This window comes from Dermochelys coriacea, chromosome 3 (genome assembly GCF_009764565.3).
Source record: "Dermochelys coriacea isolate rDerCor1 chromosome 3, rDerCor1.pri.v4, whole genome shotgun sequence".
Lineage (NCBI taxonomy): Eukaryota > Metazoa > Chordata > Testudines > Dermochelyidae > Dermochelys > Dermochelys coriacea.
Window position 1 is genome coordinate 199591240 of NC_050070.1, and position 22216 is coordinate 199613455.

The window sequence follows — 22216 nt, forward strand, 5'->3', positions numbered from 1 at the left end:
TAACTTTAGTCTTGGTGTGCTCCTCATATAGGTCTTTATTATTATTATTAATTATTTGGTCATTATTAGGAATAGTGGACTATAGTACAGTTAATTGTTGTATAATTTAATATTTTAAATAAAATATGTAATTATAAAGGCTTTAAAGATCAAGTGACAAAGATCAAGAAAAGCAAATGCAAAATGAATGATTGAGATTCAACATAACAGACTTGTAGCTTCTCCCAGCCCCTCTAGCATCCGAAGTTAATTTCACCAGGACATCTGCTGTGCTTACCGTGTCTAACATCTCCTGTGTATGTGCAGCTGACACACAAAACCGAGCCCTCGATTCTGTGATAGGAGTAGCTGGAAATCCAACCACAACCACCCCAATATTTTTGTCTAACATGCGCCTAGCAAAAGCCCTGGGAGGAGAAAAAGAAGAAAACAAAAGTGAATTATTGCCAATAAAGCACAAAGAGAAAATGCTCAAGTGTGAAAAACAATGGTTAAAAAATCCTAGCCATACTGAAGTCAATGGGAGTTGTACCATCAACTCTCCACTGCCTTCCTTATAGCTTGTGTAGTCATTTTCATCTCTACAAAGCGACCGCCAAATACAATCACTGATGTAAGTGAGCAGAGAATTCTGATTAGGAGCAATTTGAAATCACTGTGCACAGGTGCAAATGTCTATGTAAAGTGTAAGGCAGCAAGAATCAGACCCTATATGAGGCAAATATTTAGATTAACAGATGGTGAATAAATAATTAATGCCATTTAGATCAAATTTCATTGAACAAGGCACTGAACATAAAATAGAAGGATGGCCTTGTGGCTGCAGCACGAGACTGGGACTTGGGAGACCTGGGGCTAATTCCTGGCTCTGCCAAAGACTTCCTGAATGGGCAGGTCATTTAACCTCTGTGTATCATTTCCCCACCTGTAAAATGGGGAGAACATCTACCTGCTCAGGGTCCTGAGGAGAAAATTGTTCATATTTGTGAGGTAAGTAATGCAGAGAGACATAAATCGATTCATAACACTTAGCGTGGACTAACTGGCTCAACTACAACCCATTCTACCACTCTGTGCAAGCAGGTAGAGGACTGTGGTCACAAATAAACTGATCCAAAGAGGAAGCATGCATGAGCCATGGGGACAGCTACAGAGGGACTCTGACAAACAACTTCATGAGGGACTTCTAGAGATGGGGCCCCAATGCTGAGAAGTCTCTGCACCTTGACTGGTCCACACTGAACTTCAGGATGGCAAGGGGAGACATCTTGCTTGATCTCCAATGCCTCAAGAGAGAAACAAGATGGTTCTGCAACTAAGGATGTCTCCAATTTCCCCCCAGCACCCAGTCCAGCTATTTGGGTTGTGTTCTGGGTTGAGGATTTTCTATAGCTTACAATTATAAGACCTGCTTTCTGCCCATCAGATAGTCCTTGCAAGAGGGCTTGATAAGTAGTTAAACTTCAGACTAAAAGGATCCTGGTGTAACTGGGAGACAGGGGAGTTCACTGTTCCCCACAGATCCTGAAACGCTGATGGAAGCTTGACCATAGAAGGATACAAGTTCTCTGTGCAAGAACTGGCCTGTGTACACATCGGAATAAGTAAGCAATTATCCTGATTGTTTTACTGTTACCAGGTCAGATGGGTCAGGGTAGGACCCATATTTATGGTATCTAAGAAGCGAAGGCTCCTCCAGAGAGTTACTTTTGCAAAGATTCCAACTCCCTACGCTCTGGGCCTTCATTGATAAGCTAATAGGTTACTGCCAATTTCCACTTACACAAGTCAATAAAGAGTTATCGTCTCATACTGTAAAATGGTGAAATGTACGTCAGTCTAAGACATGTCATATCTTAGATAGAGAACAATGAAATACCTTCAAAATAATTAGACAATGCACAGCTTTTAAATTATTATAATTTTTCAAAACATCAATAGAAAGAGAAAGAAGAGTTTAGATTTTTTAAAAATTCTGTACACTCATTTAGTGTATGGAGAAGCTGGCTCAAAATTAAGGCCAGGATGAAGGCCAGGATTAAAGCCACCTATGGCAAGTTCACTGAAAGGAAGACATTTCTCCCTTGCAACATCTATAGCAAGTAGCCAGATTTAATAGTTTTAAATGTACCTTCCATATAATTTTAGTGTAGTTTGTTTGCTTACCAGGCACATTTCAGTACTTACCCTATTTTACCAGGCATATAAAGGAGCAAGGGGACAACAGGGGAATCATCATTTCCATAAACAATGAAACCCATTTCGTGCAGTCTCCGTCTGAAGTATCTTGTGTTTTTTCCTAGCTGGCGCACTCTTTGAAGCCCTAAAATGAGACAGTCATGAAATCAGTCAGGGAACAGATCCCAATGGGGCTTCTCTCCAGGAAAAAACAAAACAAAACAGGGACCTGTAAGTTTCAGAAACATTTAGCTATCCATGAGATCTTTATATAGCTATTGGATCCATAAGAAAAATATTTAGTGAGTCAACTGTACAAGCCACATAAATACAGAGGCACATACTGAACCTATGAATGGTTTCAGGGTAGCAGCCATGTTACTCTGTATCCACAAAAAGAACAGGAGTACTTGTGGCATCTTAGAGACTAACAAATTTATTTGAGCATAAGTCCACTGACTTCTGCTGAATTATGCCTGATCTACAATGGCACGAAATGAGACTCAAACCTACTGTATTCAGACACACACTCCTACAGACAGGAGTATTCTCTCTCTGTCTCGCTGGACATAGATTAGGGAACAGTTGCCTTTATAGTGCATATAGTTAAAAAGGACATGTTGGATGAAATATACTCATTGGTAGCAGTGGTGGTCTGGTATGACAGCATATACATCCATCCAGGTACCGGGGGGGGTGTCCTTCAGTGTGGCTGAAGACCCAGAGCGCCGCCTGAACCGACGCCAAAAACCCGGAGCGCCGTCGTGTGAGTACAACTGGGTGGCACCTTTTTTTATCTCCACTCCCCCTGTTTTCTCTTGCCACAAGATGTGCAAATTCCATTCAAAATAGTTGCAGAGATTTTGCTATCACAACCTATTTTTCTATTCCTATTCTATCATAACCTATATTCAAGGAAATCTGATTCCATAGGTCCCTGTCCGAATCGCACTGCAAATTCATAGACAAGGTTCAGGTTCCCATGGGTTTGCACCAGTACACATGAGCTGGCCAAGAACAGAAGTGAAACTAGTAGCCATGGAAGAGTGAAAGCAGAATTCATCTTACTGCATTTGAGTACCATCCCTTCTGGAAGACAGAGATGTGTCCAAAGGCAGAGGCTGCCGACTTCCTACCCCATATCACCCTCCCTTGCTAGTCTAGAGCTAGTGAAACATTTCTGGCTAAAGCAAACAAAGAACAATTAAAGAGAGGATAGAAAGTCAGCTTTGTATTTTTTCAACTTAAAAAAAAATATTTGCGCCCACCATTCTTTTTAAAACAACGCTGAAGTAACCGTTTTTTCCACACATGCATCTTGAGGTCTTCCTCTCACCCACCTCACAATTAAGTGCACAGGCACTGACTTTCTAATGTGCCAGGGGGTGCTTGACCCCCAGATCTGCCCCAGGCCCCGCCCCATCCCTTCCTCCAAGTCCCCCCCGCCTCTTGCCCTCCCCCAGCACACCACATCCTCGCTCCTCCCCCTCCCTCCCAAAGCCTCCTGCATGCTGAGAAACAGCTGATCATGGTGGATGGGAGGCGTGGGGAAGGAGGGGGAGGCACTGATTAGCAGGGCCTGCCTGCATGTGGCAAACACTGACAAGCAAGGGGAGCTGATAGGGGGCTGCTGCCCCATGGGTGCTCCGGCGCCTATGATTAAGTGTATATATTTATAAGACTAGCTAAATAAAAATGTTTTGCAACAGGAAATACAGAGCTAGGGAAGGGGAGACCATTTTTAAAAAAATCCTTCAAAATTTTTACTTTGGAAAAAGGCAAATGAGTCCCAAACAAATGCAGTTCCACAGGCATTATAAACAAAAAGGGTAAAGGAATACCTGCTATCAAACTACCTACAAGAGTTTAACATGAAAGTATTACCTAAAATCTGGAGCAGTGGTTAATAGTTCATAAGAACACAGGAACTGCCAGACTGGATCAGAGCCCCATCTCTGACAGTGTCCAGCACCATTGTGCCATCATGTCCAAAGAGGGGTGCTGTGGATTTTTTTTTAAAAAAAATGACATGTGGACAAATTGGAGAAAGTCCAGAGAAGAGCAACAAAAATGATTAAAGGTCTAGAAAACATGACCTATGAGGGAAGATTGAATAATTGGGTTTGTTTAGTCTGGAGAAGAGAAGACTGAGAGGGAACATGATAACAGTTGTCAAGTACATAAAAGGTTTTTACATGGAGGAGGGAGAAAAATTGTTTTTCTTTACCTCTGAGGATAGAACAAGAAGCAATGGGCTCAAATTGCAGCAAGGGTGGTTTAGGTTGGACATTAGGAAAAACTTCCTGTCAGAGTGGTTAAGCACTGGAATAAATTGCCCAGGGAGGTTGTGGAATCTCCATCACTGGGCATTTTTAAGAGCAGGTTGGACAAACACCTGTCAGGGATGGTCTAGGATAATACTCAGTCCTGCCTTGAGTGCAGGAGATTGGACTAGATGACCTCTTGAGGTCCCTTCCAGCTCTATGATTCTATGTGAGAACAAGGGGGGGGGGAATCTGCCTTCTGATTAGTTGTCTGCCTCACTGCCCCGCCTCCTCCGGGGCAGAGCAACCAATTAGAGCTCAATCACCCTCTTTTCCTCACTCTGCTCCTGTGTGAGTGGTGGGGTGGCTCCTTTGCCCCTCCCCTACCCTCCCGCAGCTGCTGGCCTGGAGCTCAAGGTGTGCTGTGGCAGAGAAAAGGTTGGGAACCACTGCGTTGGAGGAAGTTGTAAGAACCCTGCAGTAGGCAGATGTGGGGTAATCTGCCCCCCACATAAGGTATCAGCCTGGTCTCTAATAGAGATTGATGTAAGCCCTTATGCACAAGCTTTAATATTCCTTCTACGTTTTGCTGCTAGTAATTCTGATAACTCTGGATATTGCTGATATCCATATAAATATCTAATACCTTTTTGGATCGATCTTATTAACTTCTTGGGCTCAACAATGTCCTATGGCAAGGTCAGGGCCATCTGCTTCCCTCTGCTTCTGCAGATTGCTCCAGGAAGGCACAAAAGAGAAAGAGCCAGTTCCATGGCAGGCTTCCTCCTTTCTCTCAACCCTATGGAAGCACTGCAGGGAGCTCATCACTAGTTTGGAAGGGGCAGGCTGGGAGGCCAGATGAGCTCAACAGCATTCTCCCACCCCCAAGCCACAGGGGACAGCAACACAAGCTACAGCAAAAGCTACTGCGGGAGAAGAGAGTGAAAGGACCAATGGTTGGCTGCCCAAGACAGTTACATAAACTAAGTCAAGAGTTTGGCCTATCAGATATTGTCAGAGTTCAACGATGACTTTTGACCACTGTAGATAATGTGAAATGATTAAAGATACTTTAACAATATTTCAGATGTATTAACTTTCTTACTAAGTGACATCCAGGGATATCTGCATGACAAGAAATTGCGTTCATATAATGTTTTTAGTTGCTTTGGAAAGCGCTTTCACTTGAATCAATGTGTTGAACAAAAAACAGCAATACAGGTCAAACAAGTGTCTTGAAATTCATTCAGACATTTGAAATATTACACTGTTGCTTTTATTTAATCTCACATATTATAGTCTATTTAAAATGATTTTCTTCTCCTATGGTTTTGATGGAAGACTGACTAAGTTGAATGTATTTTTAAATATATTGTTCTTTTCCCTGCTGTCAAGCTTGTGGATAGATCAAATACGTACAACATGTAATGCATGTGTAGTTACACTAAGGATGTATATAAGCAGTTCCATCCAGTTCTAGAATAGCTATACAAGTAATAAAATTATGTATATTACCCACATCAATTTGGAAAGTAGAATCCACAGCTCGTGATCAGTTTACACCCTGAAGCAAGAGAACTGATAGACCTTGTAATTTTTTTAATGCTAGATAGTGTAACAGATGCTCTTCCAATTCATATAATTGTCTGATCCTTTGACTCCTTCTGAACTCTGTATTTGTCCCAGTCATGTCCTGTAGCATTGATTATTATGAAATAATTATATGCTGAATTAGAAAGTATTTCTGAATATCTGTTCTAAATTTGTTGCCTTTCAACTGAGAGTGTCCATTTGTTTTTGTGTTATGGGGAAGGGGTAAATAGGAGTGTTTAACTCACCTTCACTATACTATGCTGCTCATTGTTTTACAGACCTCCACCATATGCTCTGTCTCATTTTTATTCTTTCCAAACTAAATAATCCCTGTCTTTTTACACTGTCCTTTACGTATCTTCTTCTAATACCTCTGATCTTTCTGGTTGCTACTTTCCTTCTGGTGATTCCAGTAATTGAGGAGATGGCATAACACCATGTTCCAAGATGTATAATACCACTGTAAAAGTATCCATGTGCTTTATTCCCTAAATAGCAGTCATGCCCCCTGGTGTGTTTCTGACTCGCTTGGCCCCTGTCCCCCGCAGCTGGGATGGCAGCAGGTCGCCCCCGCCCTTCCGGGCCCTGTTGCCGGGGTCAGGGGCCAAGTGAGCTGGAGCCTCCTTCCCCCCACGGCATGCTGGGCCCCTGTCCCTGGCAGCTGACCTTGCCAATGCCTCCCAGCCAGGCTCTCTCAGGCAGAAGGGGCTCTGTCCCACTCCTCGCCCAGCTGCCAGGAAGGTGCTGAGAGAGGACAGAGCTCCTCTCTTTCCCTGCCCCCAGCAGGCCAATCTGGGGGAGCACTTGACCCTCCATACCCCACCACGTGTTGCCTTGATGATTTCTGGAAGGGTAAACTCCCAGTGTATGGGAGCGGTTTATTTCATCCCGTGCACTGCTTTCCACTTGACTGTTCTGATTTTCACCTGCCATTGTCAGAAGCTCTGGGACTTCTCACAACTCTCAAAATTCTTGATTGGGAAGTTGAGTGAACAACACATATAGTAGCACTGGTCCGTGAGGCACTCCAGTGTAAGGATCAGATTGTCCTGGGTTCTTGCACAGAGGGAGAGAAGAAGGACGAGTTGTGTAAGGGTCAGGGAGCACTGCAGTCACTGGGAGCACAGAGATTGCTCCTTCCATTTTGTCCCAGGTGCATGATCCACCCTAAAGGAGGCAGGGAGGAGACAAGGCCATGGAGCTGACTGGGAGGAGCAGTCTGTACCCTCAAATGAATGGTGTAGGTGTGTGCTAAGGTAAAATCCTTCTGGTGTGCCCCATGGTGCAGTGCATCACACCCAGAGGCCAGTGGCTTAATGCCACAGTCTTGCCCTTATTCCTTTTCCACTGTAAGAATTGCCCATGTTTTACCTCCTACATCTTAAACAGCCTATAGGCATGACAGGACCTTATCTCACAACCCATGTTTCCTCAATAGCACTGCATAAAGGACTTTCAGTAACAGCTTCTAGAATCAGAGTAGCAGCTCTGTTAGTCTGTATCCGCAAAAAGAACAGGAGTATTTGTGGCACCTTAGAGACTAACACATTCTGGAAGACCGATGCAAAAAAATCCCACTTAGCTTCCTTGTTATTTCCTCCTTTAGATCTAGCTAACCCTAGCTTCTTAATTCTGATGTACTTCAAATATGTGTAATGTGTTTGAGTCAACAGCTTTAGCTATTTGTGCTTCAAATTTCCTCAGAATCACAATTTTGCATTTCCTTTTAGTAATGTCACTTGGACTGAATTTGCATTATTAAGAGGATTCCTTTTTTTTGCCTGAATTAACTTTTACAAACCTGGGACTGAACTGTGGTATCCCATTTACAGGAAGGTACAATTCATCACATCCAGAGGGTCTGAACAAAGTTTATGTGCCAAAGTTCATTTACTCATATGACCAATCCCATGGACTTCGCTGGGACTAATTGCATGAGCAAATGCTCACCAATGTAAGTAGAATTTCCATAGTTGGGCTCTTGCCATTCAGCTGTTGCCCTACTCTTCCCTTGTTTTTGTTCTCAAGAATGCAGACTTTGTGACTCTAATCAGGTAATTCTTTAGCAGTCTCCATTCGGATTCTATGGATTTTCATTTCCTAGCTTTCCCCCTTCAGGCTGTATCTAACTTCCTTTTTAAAAAGAAAAAAAATCCTCTTTTCTTGAAAGGTACCATCAGAGTACTATCTCCTGGCATAGTCCCCTGCTAAGGCCATGCCAAATTGTATCCTTTTATGTCATTGGGCCAAATGAGGCAGTTAGGAAAAGAGCTGTAGACTGATGAAGAAGTTAAAAGTGATCTGCAAAATAAAAAAATGGTTTCTACCCTTTTTGGTTTTAATGATGCATAAAAAAGATGTAAAGCATTTTTATTTTCCAAGGTATTCTTTCCTGCTTGTTTTTTATTTTAGAAAAAAGCAGGAATATTAAGCCTAATCTTCCCTCTTTAAGATGGGAGACTCATTGGAGGACTGGAGAACGAATGAATTTCCTCAGCCATCAGTTAAAGGGTCGTATTGCTGAATGTTTCAGAAAAAGAGCTTCTCTCAAGCCCTTGCCAAGAGTTAGAATGAACAAACTCAATCGTTCTCTCACCTATTTCTTATGTGGCCCTATTATCATTTGATCATTCCATGTTGACGAAATTTAATAATATAGAACCTAGATAAGTATAATCTCATAGTCAGATTATTTAAAGCTCATTTGTCTCTAAAAGTCTCTTCCCCTCTCAGTTGCTCAAGTCCTCCAGCAAAAGCAGGGGAGTAGAGAATCAATATTTATAATGTTAAAAAAAGAAGCAGTGAAAAATCACTTATGTTTGAAAAACCTTTCAGTCCTTCTTTTTACATGATAAGGAAGCAGATTTCTAGCAGATTTTGTTGCTTCCCATATCTTTAACAGCCTGATTGAACAACCATGTTTCCAGTAAGAGGACCGAATCTTTGCATTGCATCCGATGAAGTGAGCTGTAGCTCACGAAAGCTTATGCTCAAATAAATTTGTTAGTCTCTAAGGTGCCACAAGTACTCCTTTTCTTTTTTCCCCAATACAAAGTATTTCAACTTCTCTCTTTTGTTTGTGACGGGTACAGTATTGGTACTCTACATGAATATTTAAAGTTTTTACTCTTAATACCTATTTTTATGTACTTCTTTCTGATGACTCCATCCACTTACTGGATTGCTGTTCCTTGGTTCCCCATTCTCCTCCCTGGTCCAGCTGTGATACTGTCCTAACCCCTATTACTAGCTAGGTACTGAGCAGATTGCATAGTCAGACTACCCTGCCCCTCAGCACCTGTTATCTTTCATTCTATTCTTTTGGTTAATGTGGGGATCACCACACCTATGCAAGTCATGTTCCTCTAATCATTTCCTACTGCTTAATAAATTCTAGGTTTAACTAAGATCTATTACTTCATCCCTTTTGTATCTCATCTAGTCAAGATGCTCTCCTGACAAGCTTCTGGCTGGAAAATTTATAGGGAAACTGGGACTTGCTCTATAGTGATCAGTGTTTTGTTGAACAAATTAAAAGATCCCATAAAACCACTGCATTTGTAACTTCATGCACAAAACTGCCCACGCAGACAACTTGCTAGTTACAGTTTCTGCCATTCAGTTTAAAACTTTCTGTGTAAGAAATCTGCTGGGTTAGTAGAGGCCACAAATAGTTTAACCATCTCGCCAATGCTGCTAAAACAAAAACAGCTGTGCCAGAGCAAGGAAAACAAATGAAACACAAAAGCATCCTACTACAAAGCTTTCCAGTCTCTAATAAAAACAATAGTCTGTGGTATTTCCAAAAATATTTTTGGTGTAGTAGCTCTCAAAAGAACCAGGAGGAAATATTGAGGGGATGGGGTGGGGGACCATAGAATAGCTTGACTGAAATCTACAAAATGAAAGTTCTCTCTTCTTTTGAATATTAAACTAGTTATTAGCACCTCTTAATGCATAGAAAGAACTGGGTCTTAAAGATTAAAAATAACGGTAGTATTTTAACCCTACCCAATCTAATTCCTAAGCTCTCAGTCTACCGCATTTGAAACTACTGACTTTTCAATTAGGGAAAGTTTTCATAGATGCAGATGTTGGTGGTGGATGTAGTTTAATAATTCTCCTTTCTAGTCAGCTATTTACCACAATGCTGGAAAGAGATTCTCAGCCACTCAAAATTCCAGGCTTTTCAATATTTATCAAACCATCTGATCATTGCATAGAGCTGACAAATAAAAAATATGTAACAATTTAAGGTGCAGGTAATATTCGTTCCCTATTAGGAGAAAAATCCCACACCTGAGTGATGTGGCTATACTGATGCAAGGTGGTAGAATAGCCTCAGATAAGCGCCTCAAAACTGAATATCCAACTCCCCAAAATCTACATCCTTAGACAATTTGTAAGTGTGGAGGGAGAGTTCCCCTTTGAAGCAAGCCCACAGGGCTCAATTCAGGACATTCAAATGTTGATGTAGGAATGCCTTTTAAAACAATGATACCAGACAGTGTGACATCCCAGAACATTCATCTCAGAATGTTAACACCGTTTTGCTGGGGGTGGAAAAAGCCTAGGAAAAGATCTGAGAATGCACGAATTCTGAAGAGTGAAGTGATCTCTGAGGGAGAGAATACTGGAAGAGGATGGGCGGGTGAGTGACCATTTCTTTACCAAGCCTCCACACTTTCCTTTCTGATGTTAAGTTTCTTGGTTAAAGACCACCTACGTGCCTCATACACATTATCATATGTTGTAATACTGGTCCACTACTACCATATATAATCAGTTATTTATCTTGCATGCTACAGTGGTAGGTGCAGCAGAAAAACCTCAAGTTTGTAATTATATTTCAACGCTCCTTTTGTTTTTAGTTTTATGCGTCTCTTCAAAACTAGATTTAAGGGTAGCTTTGGGTAAAGCACAGGCTTTCATTTGAAGAGCCTATTTCTCCTCACACATACCTGACCCCAATTACTTCCCCAGGCTTGCTGGTTCCCTTTGCCGGCTGGCTGAATTGAGGAGGTGAAACCTTCTCTTTGCCCTGCCCATTTATTCCCCATCACATGTGGGAGGGGAGCAGTGGTTCTGTGGAGGCTGCCATCCCACCTGCATTGTGACCTGGAATATGGGTAATCAGTGCAAAGGGACAGGCGGTGCCCAATGCCCTCTTGCTGTCTTGAGCGAGCACATAAGGCAGCTCACAGTTGAGCTCTCTGGGTACAAACCTGCCTTCATTGGAGTCCTGCAATGTTACTGTTGAATTCAATAGTCTAACAGTCTGAGGACCAGATTCTTAGCTGGTGTAAATCATTGACTTCAATGGAACTAGGCTGATTTACACAAGCAAATTATCTTACCCTGACTGCAAAATTAACATCCCTCTCAAGCAAAGTTTCTTTTACTCTTCCAAATACATTTGTTTTTCACTTCTGAAAGCTTTTAACTAGCAAAGAATTTAGATGTGTCCAACTCTGCACGACGTTTTACCTTTGAATGCCACATGAAGGTTTTTAACCTTGGAAATTCTTACTCAACATATTGAAACCAGGAACAAGCAACCTGTAGCCTTTAATGTTTATATCTCAGGTGTATGTTCACTGAAAGAGGGTTATTTTTCCTGAACCTTTTCCAAAGAGGATAATCCCACTCTTTGTACTTTTTCTCGGCATAATGTGGGCTATGCAAGACACAAATCCACCTGCTTTAATCTTCTCCAGCTGTTTTTTCATGGGGACTTTTTTAGATAATTAGTTATCCAATCAAACATCTACATACCAGTGTCAGACTATTCCTGGGATACAAAGCTCTAGTCCCCTGCCTTCCTTTAGTAACAACTAGATAGTAAAAAGAAAATTTTAATAGGCTGCAAAAAATTTTGGAAAACAATAGCTGTTCTTCTCCCCTAAACAGTTACAGATGGACTGATTTTCTTTCCTTCTCTGGTTCCACTATAGAAGTAACACATATGTACCTCCATGTGCACTAAATCACAAATAGAACACTATAAAACCAGGGTGCCTAAAGGAAATGAGCTCTAAGATAACCGTTCTGTATAAAAACAACATTGTTATGGATTGGGGAGAAGCAAAGACCTACACTAACACCACCTATAAACCAAATGATTTAGACTAATACTCCTGCTAAATAAGCCTTTAAGGACTAGAGTCAATCTAATTTTAACTGTAAAACACTTTTCAGAGAAAAAGCAATGGTAATTTCAAATAAAGGACAGAGAAGAGGAGGAATTGTACAAAATGCTGTTGATTTTTTTATTGGCCAGGTATGTACAGGCACTTGCACACAAATATTGATAATGCAGTATCGTGTACACTAAAAGCACCTTGCATGAAAACAGAGAAAGAGGGACAAGCCCTTCCTGTGAATATTTATTACCAAACACAGGTGATAAATCACAAAGCATGTCAGTCCCTCAGCTGAAAGCCAGCCAGCACACATTGCACTACATCTGTAACATATTAGGTATTGCTGAAATGCCAAGGATCTAAATGCATTTAGGAAAGGCAAGTCTCTCTTTTGTGTTTCTCAGACTGATTACACACTACCAATTGGAGTAATACGACAGCAGCAAGCTTCTTCCAGAACTGCCGGGGAATCTAAAGCTCTGCTATCTCTAGAATGAAGAAGGTACCTTGCCGTGCCATGCAACTATGTATTATTTGCCTATTGTAAAAATGAGATTTTGTTTACTAAGCGCCACATTGTGAACCCCTTGCTCACACTGAAGAATTCCTATTTCCTTGACTTCAGTACCACTGCTTGAGGGAATAATTGCACACAAGTGTGTGCAAAGGAATTCACAATCTGGCTTCATAAGAATAACTGTGAGATTTATTTCCATGCTAGTCTGTGGATCTCTTTCACCACCCCTTTCTCTAATGCTTAATTTGAGACTAAGGGGAGATCATTATTGTGCGAGGGATTAGCATTGGCCTCTGTCCAGGGGTGTTGGAATGGGGGTAGGTGTAGGGGGCCATGGCCCCATCACTTTTAAAAGGGGGAGGGCTATTCCCTCCCACTTTTTAGCAGCTATAAGGGTGAGTGACGGTGGAGACAGGGTGGAGAGGAGCAAGCAGGGGTGGGGTCTTGCGGGGAAGAGGCAGAGCTGGGACAAGGCCTCGGGGGAAGAGGTGGAGCAGGGGCAGGGCCTTGGGGGAAGGGGCGGTACAAGGGCAGGGGTTTGGGGAAAAGGGGTGGTGTGGGGCCACGGCCTCTGGGAAAGGGGAGATATGGGGGCAAAGAGTAGTGCAGGGCCACAGTCCGGGCGACAGTGGCCCTCACTTTTAGGGAGCTTCTGCCACTCCTGTCTCTGTCTGAGTGGTGGAACGAATCGGGGGAAGCAGGGGTGACCACACCCTTAGCAGCCATTAGGTGTATGCGTGGTGCCTTTTGAGGCATGGAGTGTTAGCCCACCCCACGCTCACACTGTACCGGTGGCTCCTGGCCCAGGGAGCTAGATCCAGCTTCCCACTCTGGGCATTGCAGCACAGTGCATGAGGGCGCATAATGGCCAAACCTAAGTGGTGCCAGGTTGCAATGCCTGGAGGAGGGAGCTGGGCCTAGCCCTGCAGGACGAGAGCCACCTCTGCCAAGCGAGTGCAGGACAGGTTGGCTCTCCAGCTCACCACCAATGACCCATCACCCACCCCCTGCCAGTCACAAAACCTCACTCCACCACTGTTCTGTTCCCACTGACGTCAACAGAAAATCTTCCACTGACTTCAACAGGAGCAGCGTTATGCCAGTGCTGAGCGCTTTTGAAAGTCTTACTCTATAAGCCTATAACTCAAGTTCCCTTGCTTGTTAGAATCAACAGTCCATTATTTTCTATGGACGCAATTCTGCCACATATAGAGTGAGGAGTACCTTACTCTGCAGGCGGTGCCATTGGAATCAGGATGATTACGTTCAGGGTTTGTTCTGCTTCAGCTTGAGTATGGGTGGCAGAATCCAACCTGACTCATCATTTGCTGCTGAGAAAATGGCTATGATGCAGGGCCCTATTCCAGCCAGGCACTTCAGCATTTTAAACACATCACACGTGGGTAGTCTCATTGCATTTCATGAGAATACTCAGAAGCTTAAAATCAAGCATGTCCTTAAGTGTTCTGCTGGATCAAGACCCAAGAGAAGTTCTTGCAGTTCATAATAAAAGACAAGAAGAAAATCTTAGGGAGCAATAAAGGGAAGTTCCATAATAATTAGAAACTAATGTAGTTCATCATAGCTCCAATCCTGCAAGCCGTTGTGAGTGGGTGCTGGGGCCTGCCCACACAGAGCAGCTTGCGGCATTAAGGCATCAGATTTGACAAGAGACGCTGACAGCCATATTTCGTTTTAAAAAACATGAAAGGCCAGATTTTCAAAAGAGCTCAGCTCCCATTTAGCCCTGGAAGCTCAGCTGTCAGGGGCTGAGCGAGCTCTTTTGAAAAATCTGGTGCCAATTGTGGGTGCTGAGCACTTTTGAAAATCTGGTCCTAAGTTTTTACAAAACTCAAGACAAATGTAAATGTTTCCAGGGATTCGTTGCCAATTTTTAAAATAAACCTTTAAAACACAAAAACATATTCCCCTGCAGGTTTTGCAATGCAACTATGCCAGCATTTATCTAGTACATGAGAACGCAGTTCTGACTACAAACTACTTGTCCCATTTTCAGTTTCCAAGCAGAGAGAGAAATTGTGATACAAAGTTAAACCAAACACCATAAACAGCGAAAGTCATTTGCATTTTAAAAATATCCTTTTTGTTTTAATAATCTCAGGTATTGTTTTGTAACATGCATGAGGACAGTAGCTTCTTAAGAATATATTTTAAAATTAGACAGAGTCCCATAAAAGCATATAAAAAGGAATGCTACTTTATTGTTAATGAATTACCACATATCAAATAGAAAAAATATGACTTTTTAAATGCTTTAATTAGCAAGTTACATCACTACATTTTATTATTCGTCAGTATGGAAACTGCTTTTGTTTGCTAGCAGTCTTAAATCTGTACACTTAGTGGTTCTATTTTTTTACCTATCAAATTTAAGTGTAAAAATATGCTTGTGGTATTCTCAATAAGAAAAAAAGGTCCAAGGTCACAGCTGGAAGGGGCTAGCATGGCTTTCTCAGACCTAATCTTAGCCGAGAAGCTCTGTCAGTGCCTTATAGGCAAGTACTCATAGTATAAGCTATCATTAAAAATCAGACAAAGTCCAAGTATTCTGAGCCAAGTGCAGGCTCATCGAGGGGCTAAAACTGCTAAGGCAGCTGTTGAGTTTCCTGAGGTATCTCCAGTGGTGTAATGAGAAGCCATGTAGAGAAAGTATAAAGAATATATATATAATCCAAACTATAAAGTGAATGTCCTGGGAACTTCTGCTTCCCATGTCCCATATGAATGAAGAAGGGTATATTTGAGATTAAAAGGCAATGTAAGTTTAAAAGGGATAAAATGACTTAAAAAAAACAACAAAAAACACTGCAAACTAACCTATAGAACTCACTGCTGCATGGTATTAGTGAGGAATATAGTTATAGCTATGAAAGGTTCGTACAGGGATTAGACACTTGTATTCTATTAGCAATTGTATTATATGAACTACAATAGAATATTTGCAGTTACTCTATCTAGGATAAAAATTGCAAATGCTATGAGTCCTCAAGTTTTAGTGCCTGAACTGACATATAAGCTCAGGGAGAGGTTTCCTCCTCTTCAACTAAGAATGCTGTAATACTGCATAAATGGCCAGAGACATTAGGGATTTTTTCACCATTTTCTGAATCCTCTGGCACAGGCCATTGTGGAGGCAGAATACTTAACTAGATGGACCATTAATTAGAGTGAGCCTGGCATTTCCTGGTTCGACTTGCTCAGTGAACAGGAGAAAACAAGGCAGAATGAAGGGTATGCAGTAATTTACTCATGGATTCTGTAAAATTGTTACAGGCCATCTAGTGTACATAAGATAGTCAAGAGATATTGGTGAAATGATCATGAAATGATGCTCAGTGGTTTCAGGACTCTATCACAAATTCTGTGCCAGGTATTCATTTGTAGACAAATTTTGGGGGAGACCTTGTATTTCCTGCATTTCTTTTCAGTTACGTATAGTGAGAATTTTTGAATGATAAAATGGAACATTCCACTGAAAGTAAAACACACATTTTGCCAGTGGGTTCACAGCTATTTGCTAACAGTAGAGGAATGGTGAGACTCAGGTCTCCTGGGTTCTGTTCCATGTTCTGAGAGAAGTATACTGTACTGTGTACAGGTTTCAGAGTAGCAGCCGTGTTAGTCTGTATTCGCAAAAAGAAAAGGAGTACTTGTGGCACCTTAGAGACTAACAAATTTATTAGAGCATAAGCTTTCGTGAGCTACAGCTCACTTCATCGGATGCATTTGGTGGAAAAAACATCTCTCCTCTGTTTTTTCCACCAAATGCATCCGATGAAGTGAGCTGTAGCTCACGAAAGCTTATGCTCTAATAAATTTGTTAGTCTCTAAGGTGCCACAAGTACTCCTTTTCTTTGTACTGTGTACAGACTCTTTTGCTCCTGTCCCACCCAAGCTGGAAATCTTCTGGTCCTGTCCCTCCAATATATCCATGTCCCAGTTTTAGACCTCCCTTTCCCAACCCAACCTGCAACCTCTTCTTAGTTCCAGTTTTCCCCTTCATTCCAATATCCTCCAACTCCATCCCCTCATCTCAGTCCACTACCTTCCCACCAAACTCAAACAAGTCTCCACAGAACATGTGAAATGAAGATGTTTCAGAGACTCATATTTGAGTGGATTTTCACAAAGATGGCAAAAGGCACAACCTTGACACCAGGATGACCTTGTGTCAAGTTTCAAGTCCTTGCTCCAAAGCATGGAAGTGTTAGAGCTACTCAGTGAAACATCTGTACATTGTTCTGCCCATGTTAAATATTCTAACATTTCCCTAACTGTATTGAGAGAAACAACAGAACTTTTTTTTGTCTAAATAAATAAATAAATAAATAAATTCAGCCATAGGCAGACACCTGGCATCCATGGAAAATTTCAGTCTGAAAAGTTGAAGTTTGGCAAAGTTATAATGAACTGAAAACAGGGGCTTATGATGGAAACTGTTGGGCAACACTTACTGCAGATATCGATACCTGCAATGCCTTTAATTATATAGCACCACTAGTGCACACATGTATCTACTCAGACCCTCCAGTCATGAATCCATTAATTAGGTCTTGGAAATTCAAACCTTGTTTTCTTTTTCAACCAAGCATAATCATGCTAAATCAAAATAATTGCAGAAAAAACAACAGCAGATCGATCATTTTGATACATTAGGAGGTAAACACAAACACTGGCTGCATTTCTGGGCTTTGATTAAATCCAATGTGTAAGCACATTTCTCTTGCTCTACTCCAAGTCAGATGTTTACAAGATCAAGGCAGAGTTACTTTAACAACTAATGGAAGGCAGGGTGGAAGTCCTATAACTAACTTGGGAAATGTAAAACAAAACTGAGCAAAGCACTAGAAAATATACTACAGGGAATAACCTGGAAGTTGCAAGGGACTGACTAAATGATCAAATAGGTCTTACCTTTCGGATTTCTATATATCTATTATTCTAGGATTCAGTGATGAAGACAACTGTAAGAATGGGACAAATTTACTCATTTGCCACCAAGGTATTTCACTGTCTCTCTCTTGGTGAGTTATTCCATGTTAAGCTAGCAAAGATGTATTTCCTTTCCTTTTCAAAATACTTAATACATATGTTGGCAGTTTCCCTAGATATCTGAGAGTCAGCACCTCTCCACCTATAGGAATATATGTTGGAGGGGAAACACTTTGTGAGGTTCTCCTTACAGAGTCTCCCCAAAACTATTCTGTGGGGAGTGGGAACAGCTTTACTCCCATGCAATGAATTCCATTCTCAGAATCCAGCAGACCCACAGGGAGAGGCCATCCCTCCTCACTGGCTCTGGAAGTTCTCTAGTACAAAGGAGTCTGTGAAAAAGGTAATATGGCCTGAAGCCATGTTATCTTTCCTGGGTAATCTTCATAGGGCTGTTGGAAGACCCATACCCAACTTTACCATTCCTCATGAAGACCCCATTCTTCATAGAGTTTTCTGTGTGGTCCTTAATTTGGGATTGGGAAGAGAAACGTGTGCATAAAGGTGGATTACTTAACCTTCTGCAAGGGAGAGATAAACTCCATATGTCAATGGTTTCTTCCATTTTTGGATGTAGGGATGCCATCTTGTTTGAGCTGAGACATTTCCGTCATGTGGCATGTTGCCTCATGAGGATCATTCAAAAATTAACAGCTGCTATTTTATATTATATTAATGCACAAGGGCACCAGTCAAGATCAGGGCCCCACTGTGCTAGATGCTAAACTAACATCTAGGAAGACTCAACCAGAACACGCTCTCTCCCCCTCTTTCTGTTTACATTCTGAGCCACAATCTGTGTTCCTGAAGCCAAAGCAGCATCAAAGCCTGATGACCTGATGCTCAATATATTTGTATTAAATATGACAAGGCAAATTAAAATAAATTGCCAGAGATAAGCAAAGCAACTCAGTTTATGTAAAAATACAAACATTATGTCACTAAATTACACTGCTGCTGACAGAATTTTTTCTGAAACTCTAATCCTCCAAATCACCTAGGGGTAGACAGCTTTAATGGCTCTCTTTTGAACCCAGGTCTCCTATCAGCCTGCTCTACACTATATGCAGAATCATGTTACCCCAAAGCCATTTCTAAGCAGCTCTGAAAGGCTGAGATTAGAAATGCTCTACAGATATAATGCTTTACATACCATACATTTTAGGCCCTAAAGACATAACTCTTGAAAAGGGTTGGTACAATATTGCCCTCTGTTGGTGAGCATTTTTATAAAACTGATTCAGAGGATTATATAATGTATCAGGACCATTTTAATGTACAGTAGGTAAAATACAAGGAGTATAGTGAGTCTCTTATATCATAGTTTTCAGAGTAGCAGCTGTGTTAGTCTGTATTCACAAAAAGAAAAGGAGTACTTGTGGCACCTTAGAGACTAACAAATTTATTTGAGCGTAAGCTTTTGTGAGGAAGTGAGCTGTAGCTAATGAAAGCTTATGCTCAAATGAATTTGTTAGTCTCTAAGGTGCCACGAGTACTCCTTTTCTTATATCATAGTGAGTCTCTTATATCAAATGCTACATGCATCCGATGAAGTGAGCTGTAGCTCACGAAAGTTTATGCTCAAGTAAATTTGTTAGTCTCTAAGATGCCACAAGTACTCCTTTTCTTTTTGCGGATACAGACTAACACGGCTACTACTCTGAAACCTACATAGATATTACTATCCCCCACCCTTAACTTTCAAATTGGAGAGTATAACAACAACTTCCTTAATCCAGTTTGGATTATTTGCCTAAATGACTAAAATATCGTTTCCCCAGCCTTCAGACATCACAATGGAGTGTTTCTAGATTCCAAGTAACCTTAATTTTTGCTCGTGCACTGAAGCAAATTTTGGTATTTTGGGCCAGATTCTCCATTCCTCCTTTTCTGCACTGGCACCTTGCAAATGCTGGCCTGGGCCAAAGGACCCATTGGCCCCTGGTGCAAATCTAAGTAGCCCCAGGGCTGCTCTAAATTGTACTGGTTTGCAACAGCACTCTATGGGCCATTGCAACAGTACAAAGTAGTTGGAATGCAGTCTGATGTGGCCATGCCTCTGTCAGTCTCCATCCCCAGCTTGCCCTCCAACCCAGGACTATGAGGGAGAGCCAGCAAGAAGTCACTGAGTAGCTCTTCTCCAGTCAAGGACCCCTACTACAAGAAGATTCTACCTCTTTTATGCTGATGAACCAGCATAAATGAACTGCTGTTCAGGACACAATCCGGCTCTTCAAGTATGTTATACATAAAATTGCAAAATTCACATCATTCTCCCTAAACACCTCCAGAAAATTAAAATGCATTTGTACATCAGCTATTACCCCTGGGTTAGGACAAATTTAAGTCCTAGGAGCTTGGATAGACTTCAGTAACATACTGCAGTAGTAGCAGATAGTTATATAACACAGTTGTTCTATAGTTTATATAGTGTACATTATACAGAGACTCTGATCCTTGGCTACTTAAAGTAGATGCCCATCACAGAAGGAATACAAATAAGACTTATCCTCCATAAATGACATCAATATGTCTTTATTGCAGTTTCTCCAGAACCTGGGGACAAAGCATGTTTGGAAACAAATTTAACTTCAGGACACTGCAGTCTAGTTACAAATTGAAGTGTGACATTAATGTCATAATTTTAATAGTACCATCATGTACAGTATCACACCTGGGTAGAAAGTCTATATCATGCTTTCAATCATTTGCTGTTTCAAACATTTACATTCATCAAGAATCTCACGTGGCAACCACCTCTATTGAGACAAAGCTGAGTTTGAAACTCCAGGAGTGGTCTCTAAGTAGTATTTTTATTGCAATATCTAAGTCCAACAAGATGATTAATGAGAGATCCTCAGCTTTAACTCTGGACTCATGCTGTAAAGTTAATCATAAGATTTAAAGAGTTTATATCCTTTTCATATATGTTTTTGGGAAGCTTTAGTGGCTAGAAAAGGCAATTGAGAGCAAGGACTCCAGAGGGGCACTTCCATCTCTGCCACTGTCTTGCTCTGTGACCTCAAACAAGTCACCTAACCACTGCGTGCCTCAGTTCACCCAACAGCAAAACAGACATCTTCTTGCAGGAGTGTTGTGAAGCTTAGTTTGATAATGGCTTTCAGTGTACTCTGAGATCATTGATGAAACTGTGCATAAGTATGTAGCAGTATGATTAAAAACACCCAAGGGCATGTCAGGATGGATATGATAGACAGTTCAATGTGAATGACTGACTACATTTACACTGCCATTTTTACCATACATTTCTACTGCCTTTGGGACCTTTGTTGTTGGAAGGTATTTTTTGCTCCCTGTCAGTAAATGCTAAGATTATAAATAAAATGCGTGCAGTTACTAAAAGGGGTCTTACCTTGTGTTGTTCCGTCTAGTCCCATGACACATTTCATTGACCTAATGATCTGCTCTGCTACAGGTGGACACATAGATGTTGCGTAAATAGCACTATGGGAGTGAGTTCGTAAAAAATCCACAAGTTCCTTAAACAAATGAAACAACATTTGAGTTAACTTTGAGTTATCAGGAGAGCAAAATGCCTTCCCATCTACTGATACAGGTGAGAACATACGGAGATTAATGATATTTGATCAAGACATTTCATGACTGATTTATTTTCTTAATTGTTATTAAAAATCCATGGTCTGAAGAAATATAGGTGATACTTGGCAAATGTAAATCCTTCAAAATGTAAGCTATGCACCCACAGCTGAAACAATGCTATGAACTAGAATACTACTTTGCTTATATGATGAGAATCTTTAGAGAAAAGGAGGCAGGAAACCTGGCCTCACTGAGGGACTAATCAACAAGCCGTATTTAAAATACAGAATTGCCCCACCTTTCAGAAGGACGACTGTGATGTGCAAATGGCAAATAGTGCAGTTTGTCTCCCATTACACTTAGCAGAAGCAAAGTAACCTTACTAGTGTCTGTATGCAACTTCACTATAGTCTTATTAGTTTGTCTTTACTGTAAGGCTGAACCCTACCTAGCAGTTCCATCAAAATCCATTGCAACTCCTCATTGCCACATGCTCTCCACTTTAACACACTCCTTCGTCCTTGACACATGCTTCTGCATAAGCTGAAAATGAAAACAGGCCCCAATCATGCAATTGGATCCACCATCAGCCTGAACCCCTGCACCTGTGCAGAGCACTACAGACTTAAATGGGATTTGATGTGAGCATGGGGATTTGTGCTAGTGGATCTGAGTGCAATTCTTAGGCCCTGATGCTGCAGTGAGATCTCCCCTGCTACTTACCTGAGCCAAATGACTTTATACAAACTAGGAAAAGTCATAGGTAGGGGCCCTAGTTACAGGACATAAAGGCTTAAGGCCTTGTGTACACAAGAAAGTTTTACCAGTTGTACTGATATAGTTTACAGGTATAGTTATACTGGCATAATAGCAAACTGGCAAATAGCAAATCTGTACATTGAAGTATATTTAGCTAACCACAGCTGGCTGAATATCCCCAAGACAAT

At 41.3% G+C, this 22216-nt stretch overlaps 1 protein-coding gene across 3 annotated transcripts in view; it reads right to left on the minus strand.

The window, feature by feature from the left end:
* Positions 1-22216, minus strand: part of SPTLC3 (serine palmitoyltransferase long chain base subunit 3) — a 120292-nt gene that overhangs the window by 4175 nt on the left and 93901 nt on the right. For all 3 annotated transcript variants that reach the window (XM_038396209.2, XM_038396212.2, XM_038396210.2), the window contains exons 9-11: positions 21082-21208; positions 2188-2323; positions 278-407 (exon numbers count right to left, since the gene is read on the minus strand). In XM_038396209.2, the coding sequence (XP_038252137.1) occupies positions 278-407; positions 2188-2323; positions 21082-21208 (393 nt within the window). The remainder of the gene's footprint in view (positions 1-277; positions 408-2187; positions 2324-21081; positions 21209-22216) is intronic.